The sequence below is a fragment of the Leucoraja erinacea genome, chromosome 6 (assembly GCF_028641065.1).
Source record: "Leucoraja erinacea ecotype New England chromosome 6, Leri_hhj_1, whole genome shotgun sequence".
In the NCBI taxonomy this organism is placed as follows: domain Eukaryota; kingdom Metazoa; phylum Chordata; class Chondrichthyes; order Rajiformes; family Rajidae; genus Leucoraja; species Leucoraja erinaceus.
Window position 1 is genome coordinate 58,291,293 of NC_073382.1, and position 16,805 is coordinate 58,308,097.

At 38.9% G+C, this 16,805-nt stretch overlaps 1 protein-coding gene across 8 annotated transcripts in view; it reads right to left on the reverse strand.

Annotated features, from left to right (window-relative positions):
• The window catches only part of LOC129698193 (mitogen-activated protein kinase kinase kinase kinase 4), a 270,553-nt gene that overhangs the window by 56,581 nt on the left and 197,167 nt on the right, over positions 1-16,805 (reverse strand). For all 8 annotated transcript variants that reach the window (XM_055637147.1, XM_055637146.1, XM_055637154.1 and 5 more), the window contains 4 exons: positions 14,813-14,988; positions 12,122-12,194; positions 8,490-8,700; positions 4,095-4,256 (listed from right to left, as the gene is read on the reverse strand). In XM_055637147.1, the coding sequence (XP_055493122.1) occupies positions 4,095-4,256; positions 8,490-8,700; positions 12,122-12,194; positions 14,813-14,988 (622 nt within the window). The remainder of the gene's footprint in view (positions 1-4,094; positions 4,257-8,489; positions 8,701-12,121; positions 12,195-14,812; positions 14,989-16,805) is intronic.

The window sequence follows — 16,805 nt, forward strand, 5'->3', positions numbered from 1 at the left end:
GGGCCTTTGCTCACTGGAGTTTAGAAGGTTGAGGGGGGCCTCATTGAAATAATGAAATGCATAGATAAATTGGATGTGGAAAGGATGTTTCCACAAGGGGGAGAATGTAGGGCCAGAGGTCATAGCCTCAGAATTAAAGGGCACTCTTTTAGAAAGGAGATGAGGAGGAACGTCTTTAGTCAAGGATAGTTAATCTGTGGAATTCATTGCCACAGAGGGCTGTGGAGGCCAAGTCAGTGTAGATTTTTAAGGCAGGGATAGGCAAATTCTTGATTAGAACTGGTGTCAAGAGTTATGGGGAGAAGGCAGGAAAATGGGATTAGGAGGCAGAGATCAGCCATGATTGAATGGCGGAGTAGACTTGATGGGACGAATGGCCTAATTCTACTCCTATAACTTGTGAACTTGAATCGGGCTGGCACCATCACTAATTAATTAAATAACTATGGGATGTATCTTAGATTTTAAACTAAAAAGTAGGGTGGGAAGAATAGCAGGCACCAAAAACAAGAAAATTGGAAATATAAAGAGAAGGAACAAGGACATTTCTCATGATTATGAAATGGATAATGGTAACCAGGTCTGCTCATAAAAGGACAGAACATGACAATGTAAGGGAGTATACCTCTAACACAGCAAGAGGGGGAAATTGTTCAAAAGAAGTATAAGAGAAGCTCCAGATGAATGTAGCACGTGGGTCCATTCAAGGCTAAGACTGGAAAAATTACTTTAGGGAATAAAAAAGAGGAAATGAATTATTTGTTATTGCATGCATAGAAAACGACACAGAAAACCTAACAGAAATAATAGCTCGAAAGTGAAAACGGACAGAAATTGACATGAGCAAAGAAAATTAGCCAGATTAATTGGAATTAAAGTAATGAATTTCAAGTTACAAATGACCAACATCCCAAGGATTTGAAAGCAGTTATGATCGAGATAGTGGATGCAGTGTTTGCCCCATTCCATAATTCCACCGGTCTGAAAATGAAAGCATGTTTGACAAATCAGTTAGAATGTTTATCAAAAGTTTGGATATGAGGACCAATGTAATATATCCAATCTTGCTGATGATACAAAGCTGGATGGTGGGGCATGTTGTCAGGTAGATGCAGAGGGGGGTTAGGAGAGTGCAGATAAATTATGTGAATGAGTTAGGACACGGTAGATGGAATACAATGTAGAAAAATGTAGCATCATCCACATTGGCAGAGAAAAATAGAAATACAAAGTAGCCCATCACTTAAATGGTGACATTAATAAATGCTGGTATTTATGTAGACCAGGGTGAACTTAGTCTGTGAATGACAATGTGTTATCATGCAAGTACAGGAAGCAATTACAAAAGCAAACGGTATGTTGATCTTCAATGCAAAAGGATGAGTACAAGAGTGAGTGGTAAATTCTATTGATTCCCAGTGACACTACACAAGGAATATTGCCTACAGGTCTTGTCTGTCTACGCAAGGGCAAATACAAGCAAATTAAAGGCAATGAAGATTTGTATATTAATGATTTGGACGAGAGGATTGAAGGCTTTGCGGCCAAGTTTGCGGATGATGCGAAAATAGGTGGAAGGGCACGTAGTGCCCAGAAAGCAGGAACTCTGCAGAAGGACTTGGGCAGGTTGGGAGAGTGGGCAGAGAAGTGGCAGATGGAATATAGTGTAGCAAAGTGTGGAGTCATGCATTTTGGTAATAGGAATAAAGGCATAAACTATTTTCTAAATGGGGAGAGAATCCAGAAATCGGAGCTGCAAAGAGACTAGGAAGTCTCTGGTGGTGCAGGATTCCTAAAAAGTTAATCTGCAAGTCGAATCGATAGTAAAGAAAGCTAACTCAATGCTAGCATTTATTTCAAGAGGGCTTGTATACAAAAACAGGGATATAATGCTGAGGCTCCATAAGGCGTTGGTAAGGCCTCATTTGGAATATTGTGAGCAATTCTGGGCACCATATCCGAGGAAGGATGTGCTGGCTCAGGAGCGGGTCCAGAGGAGGTTTACAAGACTGATCCCAGGAATGAGTAGGTTAACCTATGATGTGCGTTTGTCGGCACTGGGCCTGTATTCGCTGGAGTTTAGAAGAATGAGGGGGATCTCATTGAAACATACAGAATAGTTAAAGGCTTGGATAGAGTGGATGTTGCGAGGATGTTTCCACTGGTGGGAGTCTAGGATTAGAGGTCAAAGTCTCAGAATTAAAGGACGTTCTTTTAAGAAGGAGATGAGGAAAATTTAGTCAGAGGGTTGTGAATCTGTGGAATTCTTTGCCACAGAAGGCTGTGGATGTCAAGTCAGTGGATATTTTGAAGGCAGAGATGGATAGATTTTTGATTAGTATAGGTGTCAGAGGTTATGGGGAGAAGGCAGGAGAATGGGGTTGGGAGGGAGAGATAGATCAGCCATGATTGAATGGCGGAGGAGACTTGATGGTCCGAATGGCCTAATTCTACACCTCTCACTTATGAACTATTCCTCAACTCAATTTCTACAACTGGAAGGGGTCTGTTGGCATCAATTTAACACACTAGGCCTAAACTTAAGAAATTTGAATCCTATTGAAACATACAAAACTCTAAGGAGAGCTGCAGTGGCTAGAATCAGGGAGCACAGTCTCAAAATAAGGGTCAGTCATACGGGGCAGACATGATGAAAAGGAGCAATTTCTTCACGGGACTACAATGAATCACTAACATTTTCTGCTCAGAGGGTTGTGAAGAAATGTAGATTACTATGTTCAAGACAAACCAATACACTTTTAAAGAAATCGAGGAATATGGTGTTACTACAGGAAAGTGGCACCCATGTAAGAAACAGCCATGATCTTATGTGACTGAGAGTTGCCAAAAGATTTGTTTCTGCTTATCTAAGATCTTATGCTTATTAATCACTGTTCATCTTTCTTTTTGAGGAGCCAACAACTAATATTATTTTCACTCTATGTTTACACCAGTTTTAAATTTAAGTTGTTTTAACTTGTAAAGGAAACAGCATCTTGACACCCAGTCAATCTCCCTCAGAATTTTGTTCATCTTATATGGGATTGCCTTTCATTTTTCTAAACTCGAGTAAAATCCTTTTAGTTTCTCGTCATAAGACCAATTTCTTCAACCCAAGAATAGATCTACTCAAATGGCGGGATGGCGGGACTGTCATATGCTGAGAGAATGGAGCAGCTGAGCTTGTACACTGTGGAGTTTAGAAGGAGGAGAGGATATATCATTGAAACATATAAGATTGTTAAGGGCTTGGACATGCTAGAGGCAGGAAACATGTTCCCGGTGTTGTGGGAGTCCAGAACCAGGGATCACAGTTTAAGAATAAGGAGTAAGCCGTTTAGAACGAAGATGAGGAAACACGTTTTCTCACAGAGAGTGGCGGGTCTGTGGAATTCTCTGCCTCAGAGGCCGGTTCTCTTGATGCTTTCAAGAGAGAGGTAGATAGGGCTCTTAAAAATAGCGGAGTCAGGGCTTATGGGGAGAAGGCAGGAACGGGGTACTGATTGGCGATGATCAGCCATGATCACATTGAATGGCGGTGCTGGCTCGAAGGGCCAAATGGCCTACTCCTGCACCTATTGTCTATTGTCTATTAATCTATGTTGCTTTGTATCCACCCTTCCTCCAAGGCTGTATACAAGACTCAATATCCATTGCCAACTGCCTTGATAATCTGAGCAAGACTTTCTTACTCTTTTCCACAGGACAATATACCATTTGTCTTTCTATTTGTTTCGTATCTGCTCCATGCTGCAATGTTTCACTATTTAGATGGCTGTAAGTGTTACATGATCAATCAAAATTATTAAAAATTCACCACAGAAGTTTTAACACATGAATTCAGGATGTAACAAATTCATGCTAGGTTGCATTAGGATTTTGAACATGTGTCTGAATTTCACTTTCCAGCAAATCATATGACGACAGAAGAGAAACAAAACATATGGAAACAATCCCCTTTGAGATGGCAGCAAAATGAAGTGAGAAAAAACAAAATTAAAATTATTTGTAAATGGACATTAATCCAAACACCACTATGAACAAGCATGCACAAATTCGTGGTTCCTTGTGTATGAAGTGACAATAAAAATCACCTGTTCTCTCTCCACTCGCCTCTTTTCTTCTTCTGCCCTTCTTCTTTCCTCCTCCTCCTTTTTCCGACGTTCCAATTCATCTAGTCTTCGCTTTTCCTCTTGCTCTCTCCGCCTTTGTTCACGCTCCTGTTGCCTTCGTGATTCTCGTTCCCTTCTCTGTTGCTGCGCAGGTTTAAAAAAATTCTTATTAACAACTGCCAAATTGTTGAATATACCATAAATCAATTCTGCTGTCAATGTTCATTGAGGTTTTTCAGTAGTCTGTTCCATTGGTACCAAGTAATGGGAGACAAATGTAAAAATAAAGTCAATACAATAAAGTGAAACTTGATTAATATTTTGTAAAAATTTTGCAGCTATTTTTTAATCCATATCAACAGCTAAAGCTTTCTAAATATTACGTCAACGAGGGAAAGGGCAGATCCAGGTTGTATTTTTGGATTGTTTCAAATAGAGGCAACCATCACTGGTTGCTTCATAAATGATCTTCCCTCCCTTATCAGCAGCTGTCAGGGTAGATACTGGAAGATATCTGCTCTTAATTTAGTTTAGAGCAAAGGGCCACAGTCTCAGAATATAGTCTCAATCATTTAAGTCCTAGAAAAGAAGAATCTTCAGAACTATTTACTGCAGAAAGCTGTGGGTGTAAAGTAGTTCAATATATTCAAGGCCTTAAACAATATTTTTTAAACAAAGAAAACAAAAAGTGCTGGAGTAACTCAATATGTCTGGAGAACATTGATAGGAGACAATCTTCAGACTGATTGGCGATGGGGGGAAAAAGTTGGAAGAGAGAGTTGCCCCTCCTCTCTTCCAGCTTTCTTTCCTCCCTACAACCAGTCTGAAGAAGGGCCCCAACCCAAAACGTCACCTATCCATGTTCTCCAGAGATGCTGCCAGACCCGTTGAGTTACTCCAGCAGATTGCGCCTTCTTTCTGGAATGGATGTTGGGTTAGTATAGGACAGTTCACTGTACACCATTGAAAGGTACTGAAAGCTGAGGGCAAAATCATCCATACTTGCTCCCAATGGTTTGTTCTTGCAGGGTTAGACGCGAGTCCTCACAAATGATTTCTGAACTTAATTTGCAATTCCTCAGACAAAAAAATTCAGACAGCATACATGATCCCAACAAGATTTGGGCTTGGGTTGGTTGACATCAAGTTCATTTGACACAAATGCCAGGCTTGATAGACTTATACAAAAACTTCTAACCATGTCCTCTTGACATCAATGGGATACCATAGTCAGATCCCCTCCCATCAATACCTTGAGAGGGTTACCGAAAACCTAAATGGACCAGCTATGCCAACAGTGATGTTAAAGAGCAAGTCAGAAGCTGGGTATTCTGCACTAGTTGCTCTCTTTTTGACTTCTTTCAGCTTGTCACACCTAGCAAGTGAATGTCAGGAGCACAAATAAAATGCACTTGGCTAAATTAACCCATCTTATAAAGCTTATCACCATCCAGTGTACAGCAGCTAGTTTTATCAGTAATCCGTTGACTGCTTTAAACTGCTTCCACCACTATACAATGTAGCTGCACTTTCTTTTAGTGGGATGCATAGCAGCAAAACAGTTAGGCATGATTGATAGTAGTTTCTAAACCTTTACCAAGAACAATGGCCATGGAACATCTCCACTTACAAATTCAAACTCATATCAGTCTGAAAAAGGGTCTCGACCCGAAACGTAGCCAATTCCTTCGCTCCATAGATGCTGCCTCACCCACTGAGTTTCTCCAGCATTTTTGTCTACCTTCACTGAGACGTTAAGTTATTTCTTTATCAACGCCAGGTTAAAAGTCCTGGAACTCCCGATTTAACAGCACCACCACAGTCTGCAGCTGTACAAGGTAGCTCACAGGTCACTGAGGAATTAAGTTTCCAGACTTGCCAATGATGCTTAATCCTATTCATATTTTTAAAAATCTTTTAAAAATCACGCACAATGAAAGTTCAAGACTGAGTTATGACTCCCTTTCATCCCTCACATTATTTTCCACATAATGTTATTTCATATTACTGGCTCTTCTTTTCTTGACTATTAATATTCAATATTTTATTTACGTAATCATAACTTTCGGCACTATTTTGTGAAACAATACCAGGTTTGAAAAGCAAAGATAATGCTGTAAAGATATTAAGTCAATGTGGATCATGTCTAGATTAAACCAAATGTGGTTACACATATAATGGGAGACTTCACTTGAAAAGGTGTTGGAGATGAAACAAAGCTGCGAACAATGAAAACTAATAGTACCCATAATTTTAAAAAGTCCTGATGTTACTTTTAAACTGGTGATTGAAGGATAAAACAGATTCATTCCTTAACATCAAGGTGGTGGGAAGGAAAAAAAAATCAAATTCAGTAATAAGTTTTCTGTTAATAAAACTGAAATAAAGACATTGCAAAGAATAAATTGAGGTAACAACTGTTAAAGGCCAACTATAAAATCTGTCAGCAGAAAATTTGATAAGAGTATCCATTTATTTAAGTCAAATATATTGGAAAATAAATATAAAATAATCACTTTGTTTCAAATATGCACATTGTTAAAAGTAAATGAATGGACAATACAATGACATTTGCTAAATCTCTCAGCTCTTTGTTTTTTTCCTCCCAAGCACATGAGGAATCTACAAATGGATAAACTGCAACTACAGCACTGTGCATCATTCCCACTTAAATGAAAAGATTACAAAATGATCTACTCTCTCTAATTCACAGAAGGTATTTGTCAGCCCAGATCACTATTAGGATACTTTGAGGAATATTGCCCATTCAATTCATTACAACTTTATTTTGCTTCTACCTCAATTGAATCCATGTTTTCAAATGCCATTCAATCATCCACCATAAATGTATCAGTGGTGTTTTTATTATGTACACGGGTTTCTACAGTTATTACGAACATACTTGAACAAAAAAATTCTAAAATTGACTTGACTATGAACATTCTAAAGTGTCCAACTTAATGCGGAGAAGCATGGTGAAAACTAAACATAGTACAAATAACCATGTCAGCAGAATTCATTTACTTCCATTTGTTTTTAGTCACAGTTGAGCAGCACAGGAATAGTAGGCTTTTCGGCCCACCCTGGCCTTGCTATATCTCCATTAATCCCATTAGATTGGGGGGCAAAGGGTGGTGGGTGTATGGAACGAGTTGCCGGAGGAGGTAGGTACTATCGCAACGCTTAAGAACAGGTACATAAATTGGACAGGTTCGAGTGGTTTGCTGTCATATGTCCCGAAACAGAATGAAACAATTTAAATAATCCATTTCTCTGTTGATTCAAGTTCAATATCTCTTAAAATAATTACCCTCTCCCATATATAGTTTAAAAATAACATTGATTATTAAAACATTTGTAGATATGCACAAATATAAAGTTTGCCTCACAAAATTATAAATTACAATTTTCATTCAAGCTATTACTAAATGCTTGTTTATTGCCACAATGCACGACATGAATATGAAAGGTATTTCAATATTAGGCATTTCTAATAGATATTTATGCAGATCACCTTCTTCCTGACTATGCAGACTATTGTGGTGGCCACAAATGGACGCACTGTTGGTCTGCTATTGAAACTGCTGGCATTCTTGTGTCATGGCTCATCCGCTACAAAGCAGCTTAGTTCACTTTGGTTCCAGTCTCTATATCTAATACAGCAGCACAGCTGTGTCATAGCAATCCAGGCAAAGCACAGGATTCAAAACTCAACAATTTCAATGGCGATTGAGAAGTAAAGGAGAAAAGTTACCTTTAAGAAATAAATGTTATGCTTAAATGTTTTTATTTATAAGCATTTTCATATTTTAAATGTCAATGTCAGCAACATGAAAAATATTAAAATCAATCAATAGCGCAGCGGTAGAGTTGCTGCCTCACCGCGACAGAGACCCAGGTTCAATGCTGACAAGGGTGCTGTATGTATGGAGTTTGTGTGTTCTCCCTGTAACTTGCCTTGTTTTCTCCAGCAGCTTTAGTTTCCTCCCACACTCCAAAGAAGTGTAGGTCTGTAGGCTAATTGGCTTGGTATAATTGTCCCTAATGTGTGTCGGAGAGTGTTATTGTGCAGGGATCGCTGGTCGGCACGGATTCGGTGGGCCGAAAGGCCTGTTTCTGCATTGTATCTCTAAACTAAACTAAACAAAACAATGACAGTTTCCACATCCATATAATGCTACACCAGTCCTGCTGCTTATTGAATTTTGTTACAGGTATTTGGGGTGGAGCCTCATCAATGTGAGTCCAGGTTGTGGAGGGACAGCAAGGTTAATTTTCCTGTCCCGTGTAAGCACGGGTGGACCATGAGGAGCAATTCCAAGGAGGAGAACTCAGCCAACTAAGTTGACCTTATATATATACTCTTTAAAAAAATACCTCTTCAAGCCTTCGCCTTTGTTCTTTCTGTTGCTCGATTCGTTTTTGGCGCTCTGCAAGGAGCTGTCTTTTATATTCTTCCTGTTCCCGGAGCTGCTGTTCTTGAAGATGTTGTTGCCTGCGCATTGCCTCAGAACGCTCCTTGTTCTCCTGTTGCAATCTCAGGAAGTCACGACGAAGAGTCGATTCTCCAGGCACATTTACAATTGAACTAAAAAAAACCGATATCATATATTTTACTCCATGTTTTTCTCAGAGATAACTGTGAGTAGAAGTAGTTTAAATGAGGAAATTAGAGTGCAAGTGGATTTAGATATAGTTCCATGAGTCACACGAATGACAATGGCTTTTAGAATAGATAAATGCTTAGTTATGCGATCGGAAAGGCACACACATTTTGCAGAGATTGTACTTTCAAATCACGTTTGCAAAAGGGCCAGATTGTGGTTATATTGTTTAAAGTACAGCATCAATAGAATCCTGAAAATTAAACTGGAATGTAGCAATACTTCATTATCTTGCACAACTAAATACCGTGCTTTGTTTCAGTTCATCACTGGGTGCTTTTAAAAGTTACAATTTAAATTATGTATGGGATTAATTGAGATGGGTGAGCAATGCAGATGCATGAGTACAATGTACTTAAGCAAAACAGAAACTTCTCCAAATAGCTCAGGAGGTCAGACAGCATCCATCAGTGGAAATAAAAACAGTCACATTACAGGTGAATGGCCTTTCAGCGACCTTTAAAGATCATCAACCCAAAACTATAATGTGTTCTCTCTTCACGGGTGCTGCCTGACTTTGTAACGGTTTACAACATTTCCCAATTTTATTTCAGATATACAGCAACTGCATATTTTTATTTGCTTTGCAATGGCAATTTATGAAATCATAGGTTTAGGTCTGATTTTGATAATTTGCCATGGACACAGCAATATCACACATTTTCTAAAATCCATTTATTTTTGCCTCACTTGGGAAGACTGTGAATGAGGTGGCTTTAAGGCCATGTACAGGTTCATGTGCGACTAACAAGCAGCAGCTGTCATTGTTGTTTTTCTTCCCTCCATTTTTCTCTTTTGCTTATAAAGAACTTTAATTTCTCAATATTGATTCAACATAATTTTTTATCATCTGATAACTTCTTGATTAGCTCAATGCTTTAAAGTTTACATGTACCCTTCGAACCCAATGCAAAATTATATTCCTTCATGCATCAGGACTTCTTAGGTTCCTCAGAATTTATGAAATGGCACCAAGTTTTGAGTTTGTTGTTTACACTTCTCTCTTGCAGACAGTCACATTAGTTTATGACGAAGTACATCATTACTTTCAATTAGATAGACTTTTCAGATTGTGTTAAGGTCTAATCTGTTATTCATCCTCCATATGAGCATTCATCCTACTTTACCTAATCTTTTCAGCCTATCATTTTATTCTTTGCTGCAAGCACTTTGGTAACTTAGCATTAATTCACTTAAGGGTAATTTACTCAACTATCCATTCATAAATAGTTGAGATGTACTTCTTCCACTGAAAGAGGCTGGCCAGAGAATGGATTGCAACCTTTTTAAGGCAGCCCCTATTTCTAATTTATGGTAACCCTTAGATAGTTGAGCTTATCTTCTAGCACCGAGGCTGGTCATCGAATGAATTCAAGCCCTTTTCAGGCAGTCCCTGTCCCTAATTTATGGTAACCAGAGGACAACAAACAGAACAGAATTCAAAAACATATGCCTCCACCAGAGCACATCAGGCAACAAATACAAGGTCTGGAAAAGCTAAGAAAATAGATCCACTCTGAGACATTGATAGAAAGAAGAGGTAGATTTACTATATCGACTTCTGACTGGCCAGAAAAACATTATTATGCTTGCATAAATTATTGAAGGGATTCTCCAAATACAAATAATTTATTTCAAAATTATGTGCCATTATTTCATTATTTTATTCTCAAAGGGGCAAAACCTTTTTATTCTCTCTTTTTAAATCAATTCATTAAAATGTAAAAAAACTGCACCCAGCCGTTTTTCTAGGTTTTGTTCTGATAGAAAGTTAAACTATTTTCTTGTTCTCTTACAAGGGTATGATGTAAACACCAGGATGCAATCATAGCCTTCAGTCCCTCTCCTGGTCTATTTACAGTCTAAACTTTCCTCAACTGCATGATTAGAACAAATCATCTCCGACATTTATTTTGTGTCCACTTTTTTTGAATTTTCAGATTACTTATGGCGTGACTAAGAAATGTTAGACACCGTTAAGAGCATTTAATTATTGATGATATCATTTGGCTGATCAAATATCAGATTGTCACACAGATTTATGCTCTGTGCCACCAGAGGGAGGCACAGAATAGAGAACAGGCACATTTCCCTTTGGGGAACAGATAGAAGTAGAAAGTGCAGAGGGAATAAACACAAATGTTCACCTTACTAACAGTCATGTTGGAACTACAGGCCCAGCACCTGGGCAATTCTTCTATCTTTATCTCATATCTTTTGTCCTTTCATCACTAGCCTTTGTCCAAGCATCTGTCAATCCAAAACCCCTCTCATCTGCATCCACCTATCACTTGCCACACTGTCCTGCACATTCTTCCTTCCAGTTTTCTTCCTCTTCTCCTCCCCCTATCACCACCACACTCTGAAGAAGGGTCCAAACCCAAAATGTCACCTATCCATGTTCTCCAGAAAGGCTGCCTGACCCAATGAGTTACACCAGTACTTTGTGTCTTCCCTTGAGGGCCTCACTGGTGCTGACCACAGAAAATCACCACTAATCATCTTCCTCTGAGTAGGGCAGCTATTTTATTTTAAGTACAGACACTCCCTGGGTTGGGCAAGGATTCTTGGAACCGTCCGTAACCCCAAGTACTTTGAGTCAAAAATGCTGTCTCAGATTGTGACAGTCACACTGTTGGGTTAATTAGCTACAAAATTGTACAGTTCTGATTTAGTACTGTAGATTCAAAACGTGCCAGATCATGGGAGATATAGTTGTAGATTTTAGTTTCAGAGATACAGCGTGGAAACAGGCCCTTCAGCTCACCGAGTCCATGCTGACCACATGTACACTAGTCCTATGCTACACACTAGTAACAATTTACAGAAGCTAATTAACCTACAAACCTGCACCTATTTGGAAAGTGGGAGGAAACCGGAGTACCCAGAAAAATCCAGGTGGTCATAGGGAGAACATGCAAACTCCCTACAAATAGCACCCGTAATCAGGATCAAACCTGGCTCCCTCCCTCCCTATTAAGGCAACAACTCTACCACAGTGCCACCCACAATGTCCAGATTTACCGAGGTCATGCTGAGTGAGGCTCTCCGGTGAAACTGCCAGGCCACAGATTGTTGGACAAGAGATTCTAAACCTGGATTCACTTTAACCAGAGGGAATGTTGGTTGGGCATTCACTTAACTAGAGAATCATGCACCTGAGAACTACTGTTTTTACAAAAACACCAAAAATATAATAAGTGAAAACTAGGAGCAAAGGAGAATGTAAAGGTATTAATTGTAAAAACAGAATGTAGACACAAAAGCAAAACAAATTAATTGTGAGCTTTCTTGTGACTTAGATTACAACTGTCCAAAAAAATACTTTTAGCAACATTCTATTACCTTGGCTCTCCTTCTTGCTCAGGCAATTCCTCTTCTTCTTCTTCACTTCCACTGTATTCATATTCAGTTTCATCTAAGTCAAGTTGGACATTAGGCATTACAAACATCATTCAAAAACTTCAAGTCACTCGCAAAACAGTGGGAAGGAGATACGTTTATTGATGGCAGGAAAAAAACAAATCCTATCCATTACTAAATAAGCCATCATATGGTCCATTGTAGCTGTGTTAATTGGTAAGAAAGCTAGCCAAACTAAACCAATATTCTCAGTCAATATAAAATGAGCCGAATTCGGAACATCTTCGAGAGAGAAGGTGAACAGCTGACAGTAGTTGTGTACGTAGGCACAAACGACATCGGGAAGAAGAGGAAGGAGGTTCTCCAACATGACTTCAGGAGTTTAGAAGGATGAGAGGGTATCTCATTGAAACATATGATTGTTAAGGGCTTGGACACACTAGAGGCAGGAAACATGTTCCCGATGTTGGGGGAGTCCAGAACCAGGGGCCACAGTTTAAGAATAAGGAGTAAGCCATTTAGAAGAGAGACGAGGAAACACTTTTTCTCACAGAGAGCGGTGAGTCTGTGGAATTCTCTGCCTCAGAGGGTGGTAGAGGCAGGCTCTCTGGATGCTTTCAAGAGAGAGCTAGATAGGGCTCTTAAAAATAGCGGAGTCAGGGGATATGGGGAGAAGGCAGGAATGGGATACTGATTGGGGATGATCAGCCATGATCACATTGAATGACGGTGCTGGCTTGAAGGGCCAAATGGCCTGCTCCTGCACCTATTGTCTATTGTCCATTGTCTAAAACTGCTTCCACCATTTCACCAATGCAATGCAGAACAAGTACATTTGACAAACATTTTCATCCTTTGAACTTCCTGGGTTTTTAACCCTCCTGGCAGTGGAAAAAAGATTATTCCCATTTACTCATGTCATAACTCAGCATACTTTATCTGACTTCCCTCCCTATCATTTTATTGTAAACAACTCCAGCTTCTCCTGTATCTCCACTTTAATGAAATCCTTCTTCAATGTGCAAACTGTGGTGCCCAGAGCTGCCACGTTTTTGTCAGAGCATTTCAGTATTCTAGTACCTGAAGATCAGTATTTTGCTGCGGAAATCAGTATTTTTACGAAGTGCCATTTTGCTGAAAAATGTGTTATTTTTTGTGTGCGGTCATACCCATGTAAGAGTACAAAATGCATAACTTTGCTACCAATGGACATGTCTTCTACGCACCTTACTTGACAGTGCATTCATTGCCATATCTTTGTATACTGCTGTTTGAACGGATGCTTCCTGCATTTAGCACGAGATGATGATGTATAAGCCATTTTGAAAGCCTCCCTCTCCCTCCTACCCTCCCTCTCTCTCCTCCTCCCCCTCCCTCTTTCACTCCCCCTCCCCTTTCCCCCCACCCTCCCTCTTTCCCTCCCACCTTCCCTCTCTCCTTCCTTTTTTCCTCCCCCCTCTCATATTCCCTCCGTCCTTCCCACTCCCTCTCTACTTCTCCTGCCCGAACAGTCTGTGACACATAGCGCTGTGGCCATAGCGCTCTGTGTAAACCCCACAGTGCTATGTGTAAAGTCCACAGCCCTATGTGTAAAGTCCACAGCCCTATGTGTAAAGGCAATAGTGCTCTAGCTGGTAGCCCCATAATTAGAACCCATAGTGTTAAACTGACAACGCTGTTTAAACCTGTAGCGGGACAGGCAGATCAAAGCTTACAAAAATAACCATGCACATCTTGAAATTTAAAATACTAATAGATTTAATCCGCTATAATTTTTATATCTAAATTACTTTTTATATCCTTGCATTTTTTAAGCAGCAAGATGAAACAGGAAGTCAGGCTGATTTTTAAAAAATCCGTATTTTACAAAGCAAATCCATACATCCGTATTCTGACCGCATTTCCGTACAAAATACAGTACTACTTAGCAGCTCTGGGTGCCCAGTACTGCAACAACACAGGATGAAGCTTAATCAATAATTGAGAAAACCTCAACGTAGCTCTCTGCTCTATTTAAAAAGCAATGGATTCTTACTTGTTTTTTAAAGTGCCAACTTTGCGTGCCACTTCAGAGATGCAGCTGTGAACTCCCAGATCTCCATTTTTAAACACAATTTAACTGCAGATTTTACCTTTTAAAATATATCAATATGTCACAAACGGCAAAGAAATTAACTAGTCATAAAATGGTGTTCTTTAAGGCTAATTATTTAACTAAAAAGCTACCAACAAATGCAACCCGCCATTTAATTGCATGATATGTCTGTACTAGTTGTAAGGAATGTCCTACATCACCTTCAAACATGGATTATTGGGAAAAGTCATGTAATGAACCAACTTGGATGGAGACTTGACAATAGGTATTATCTAGGAGCATTTGGATATAAGAACTGAAGCATTCATGGTTTAGGGAGGCTTGCCAAATATGTGACGAGAATATTGTTGTTTTAATTTCTATCATTGCAAGATTGATGAGAATTTTTTTTAAAACTTCATTTATTGAATTATGAATATGGATTTTTAATATTTTGATGCTCCCCTCTTATGGAATGTTGGGATGAAGGAGATTGTCTTGTCCAGATCAAATGAGAATTATATTCCAGTGAACAACATTAATTACTATTTATATTAATTTAACATATTTTGTAGTTATATCAGCATTGTACCACCTACCTTTTTCACCTCTCTTCTTCCTTGTCCTGTCAATGTGATCCTTCAGCTGTATCCGAACTTGCCGTTCATTGGGCTGATCACGGATAAATGGATGTTTTAACAGGTGTTCAGTTGAAGGTCGCAGCACGTAATTCTTCACTAAACAGCTTTCAATAAAGCTAAAAAACTTTTTTGACCTGTAAATATATAATAAAAAGTGAGCTTTACCAAAAAATAGATTTGGAATTTAGTTTGCATGATGTTGACATTACATCAATTTGCATGATGATGACTTTATTTCCATTTAGAACTCTCACTGAAGCACAAAACTGCATCCTTACCAGTTGAACAACATTATGCTGTGTTCCAAATTGCATTCATATTAAATGACAGTTGATTTTTATACACTGCAGGTGTTTATTTTGTATTACAAGGAAGCATACATTCCCATAAAATGTATTTCATATTTGCAAGGGACCGCAAAAGTTCTGTGTACATTTTCTGAGGAAACAACTGCAGCCCAAATGGATTCTCGGACATTTGTAGCATTTCAGTGGTGGCAAGGTGGTGCAACAGTAGAGTTGTAGCCTCACCAGAGACCCGACTTTGATTCTGACTATGGCCGCTATCTGTACTGAGTTTGTACGTTCTCCCAGTGACTGCGTGGGTTTCCATGGGTGCTCCGGTTTCCTCCCACCCTCCAAGGACGTACATGTTTGTAGGTGAATTGGCTTTGGTAAAAATTATAAATTGGCCTTAGTGTGCAGTGAGTGCTCATGTAACAGGGATCGCTAGTCAGCGCGGACAGAAGCAGCAGTACAGTACGCTCGCTAGTAGGCTTAGAATACGTTTTAAAAATATCTAAGCATTAATCTGATTTATTTGGAGTTCCTGTTATTTGACATTATCCGATAACCGTGCGATTCCTGGGAAACCAGTCAACGTAACCAACATAAAGTCTCTGAATGGAGTGGATTATGGGAACAAAAGGAATAGGCAGACCTACTGCAGAACACTTGAATTTTTGGTACATAAATACAGAAACTAACTACATTCCAGTCAAATCTGCAATTAACGCAGGTAGAGAAAATAATGACTACAAAGGATGCAGTTTGTAAAATTTAAAACAATTCATGTTTTTGGGTAGAGAAAGCGGAAACTAAATTTACCACTCAAATTCAAAAGGTTCACGCTCAAAGAAAGAATGAAAATCACACGTTAATTAAAAAATACAAAACACCAGAGGCGATGAAGCAAATGTATTCTATTTTGTTCAGGGAAAAAATAGAATATAATTCCTACTCAAGCATTTAATTTTTATGAAACGGAAACTAGATCACAGCAAAAGACTAGGATTAATTTATGTGACTGGATAAAAACTGCACATTACTGAAATAGATGTGGGCTGGTTCTGCAAAATCCTATGAAAGGATCAGTGCAGTGTCATATGTACAGCCACGGGGGAAGTTAAAGGCGGTCTTCCCGAGCATAAACATTAAGCGGCAAGTATAATATAAAACCTGAAATGACATGCATTTTATCATAAATAATTTCCCGTGACTTATCATTTGGTTTCCTATTTTGATCTTTGGATAAGCCAGTCACACAGCTAAGAAGAAAATGACTGTGCACTGTGAGAACAATGATTATTCTGAAATAAATCTGCCCTGTTACCTACTAGGATCAACATAAGAATAGCTCAAAATCCAGCTAATTGTGAAATTGAATAAATTAAATGTGAAGGATGTAGTTGAATGACTGAATGAGTAGATTTTTCTCACTTCCTTCCACACTTATTTACAATTATTTACTATTGATGTACATTATGGTGTACACAATTCTTATTTTCAAATTCCTATTATTGTCCAGGAAGAGCAGGGGTGTACATTATTTTCATTGATAACATTTATATCCTGTAATATTTTATATAAACCAGTAATCAATGAAAAAAAACATGCTTTTTATTTCCATTGGTCAGCAGGAATACAAGTAATTAACTTCATGTTGACAAAAA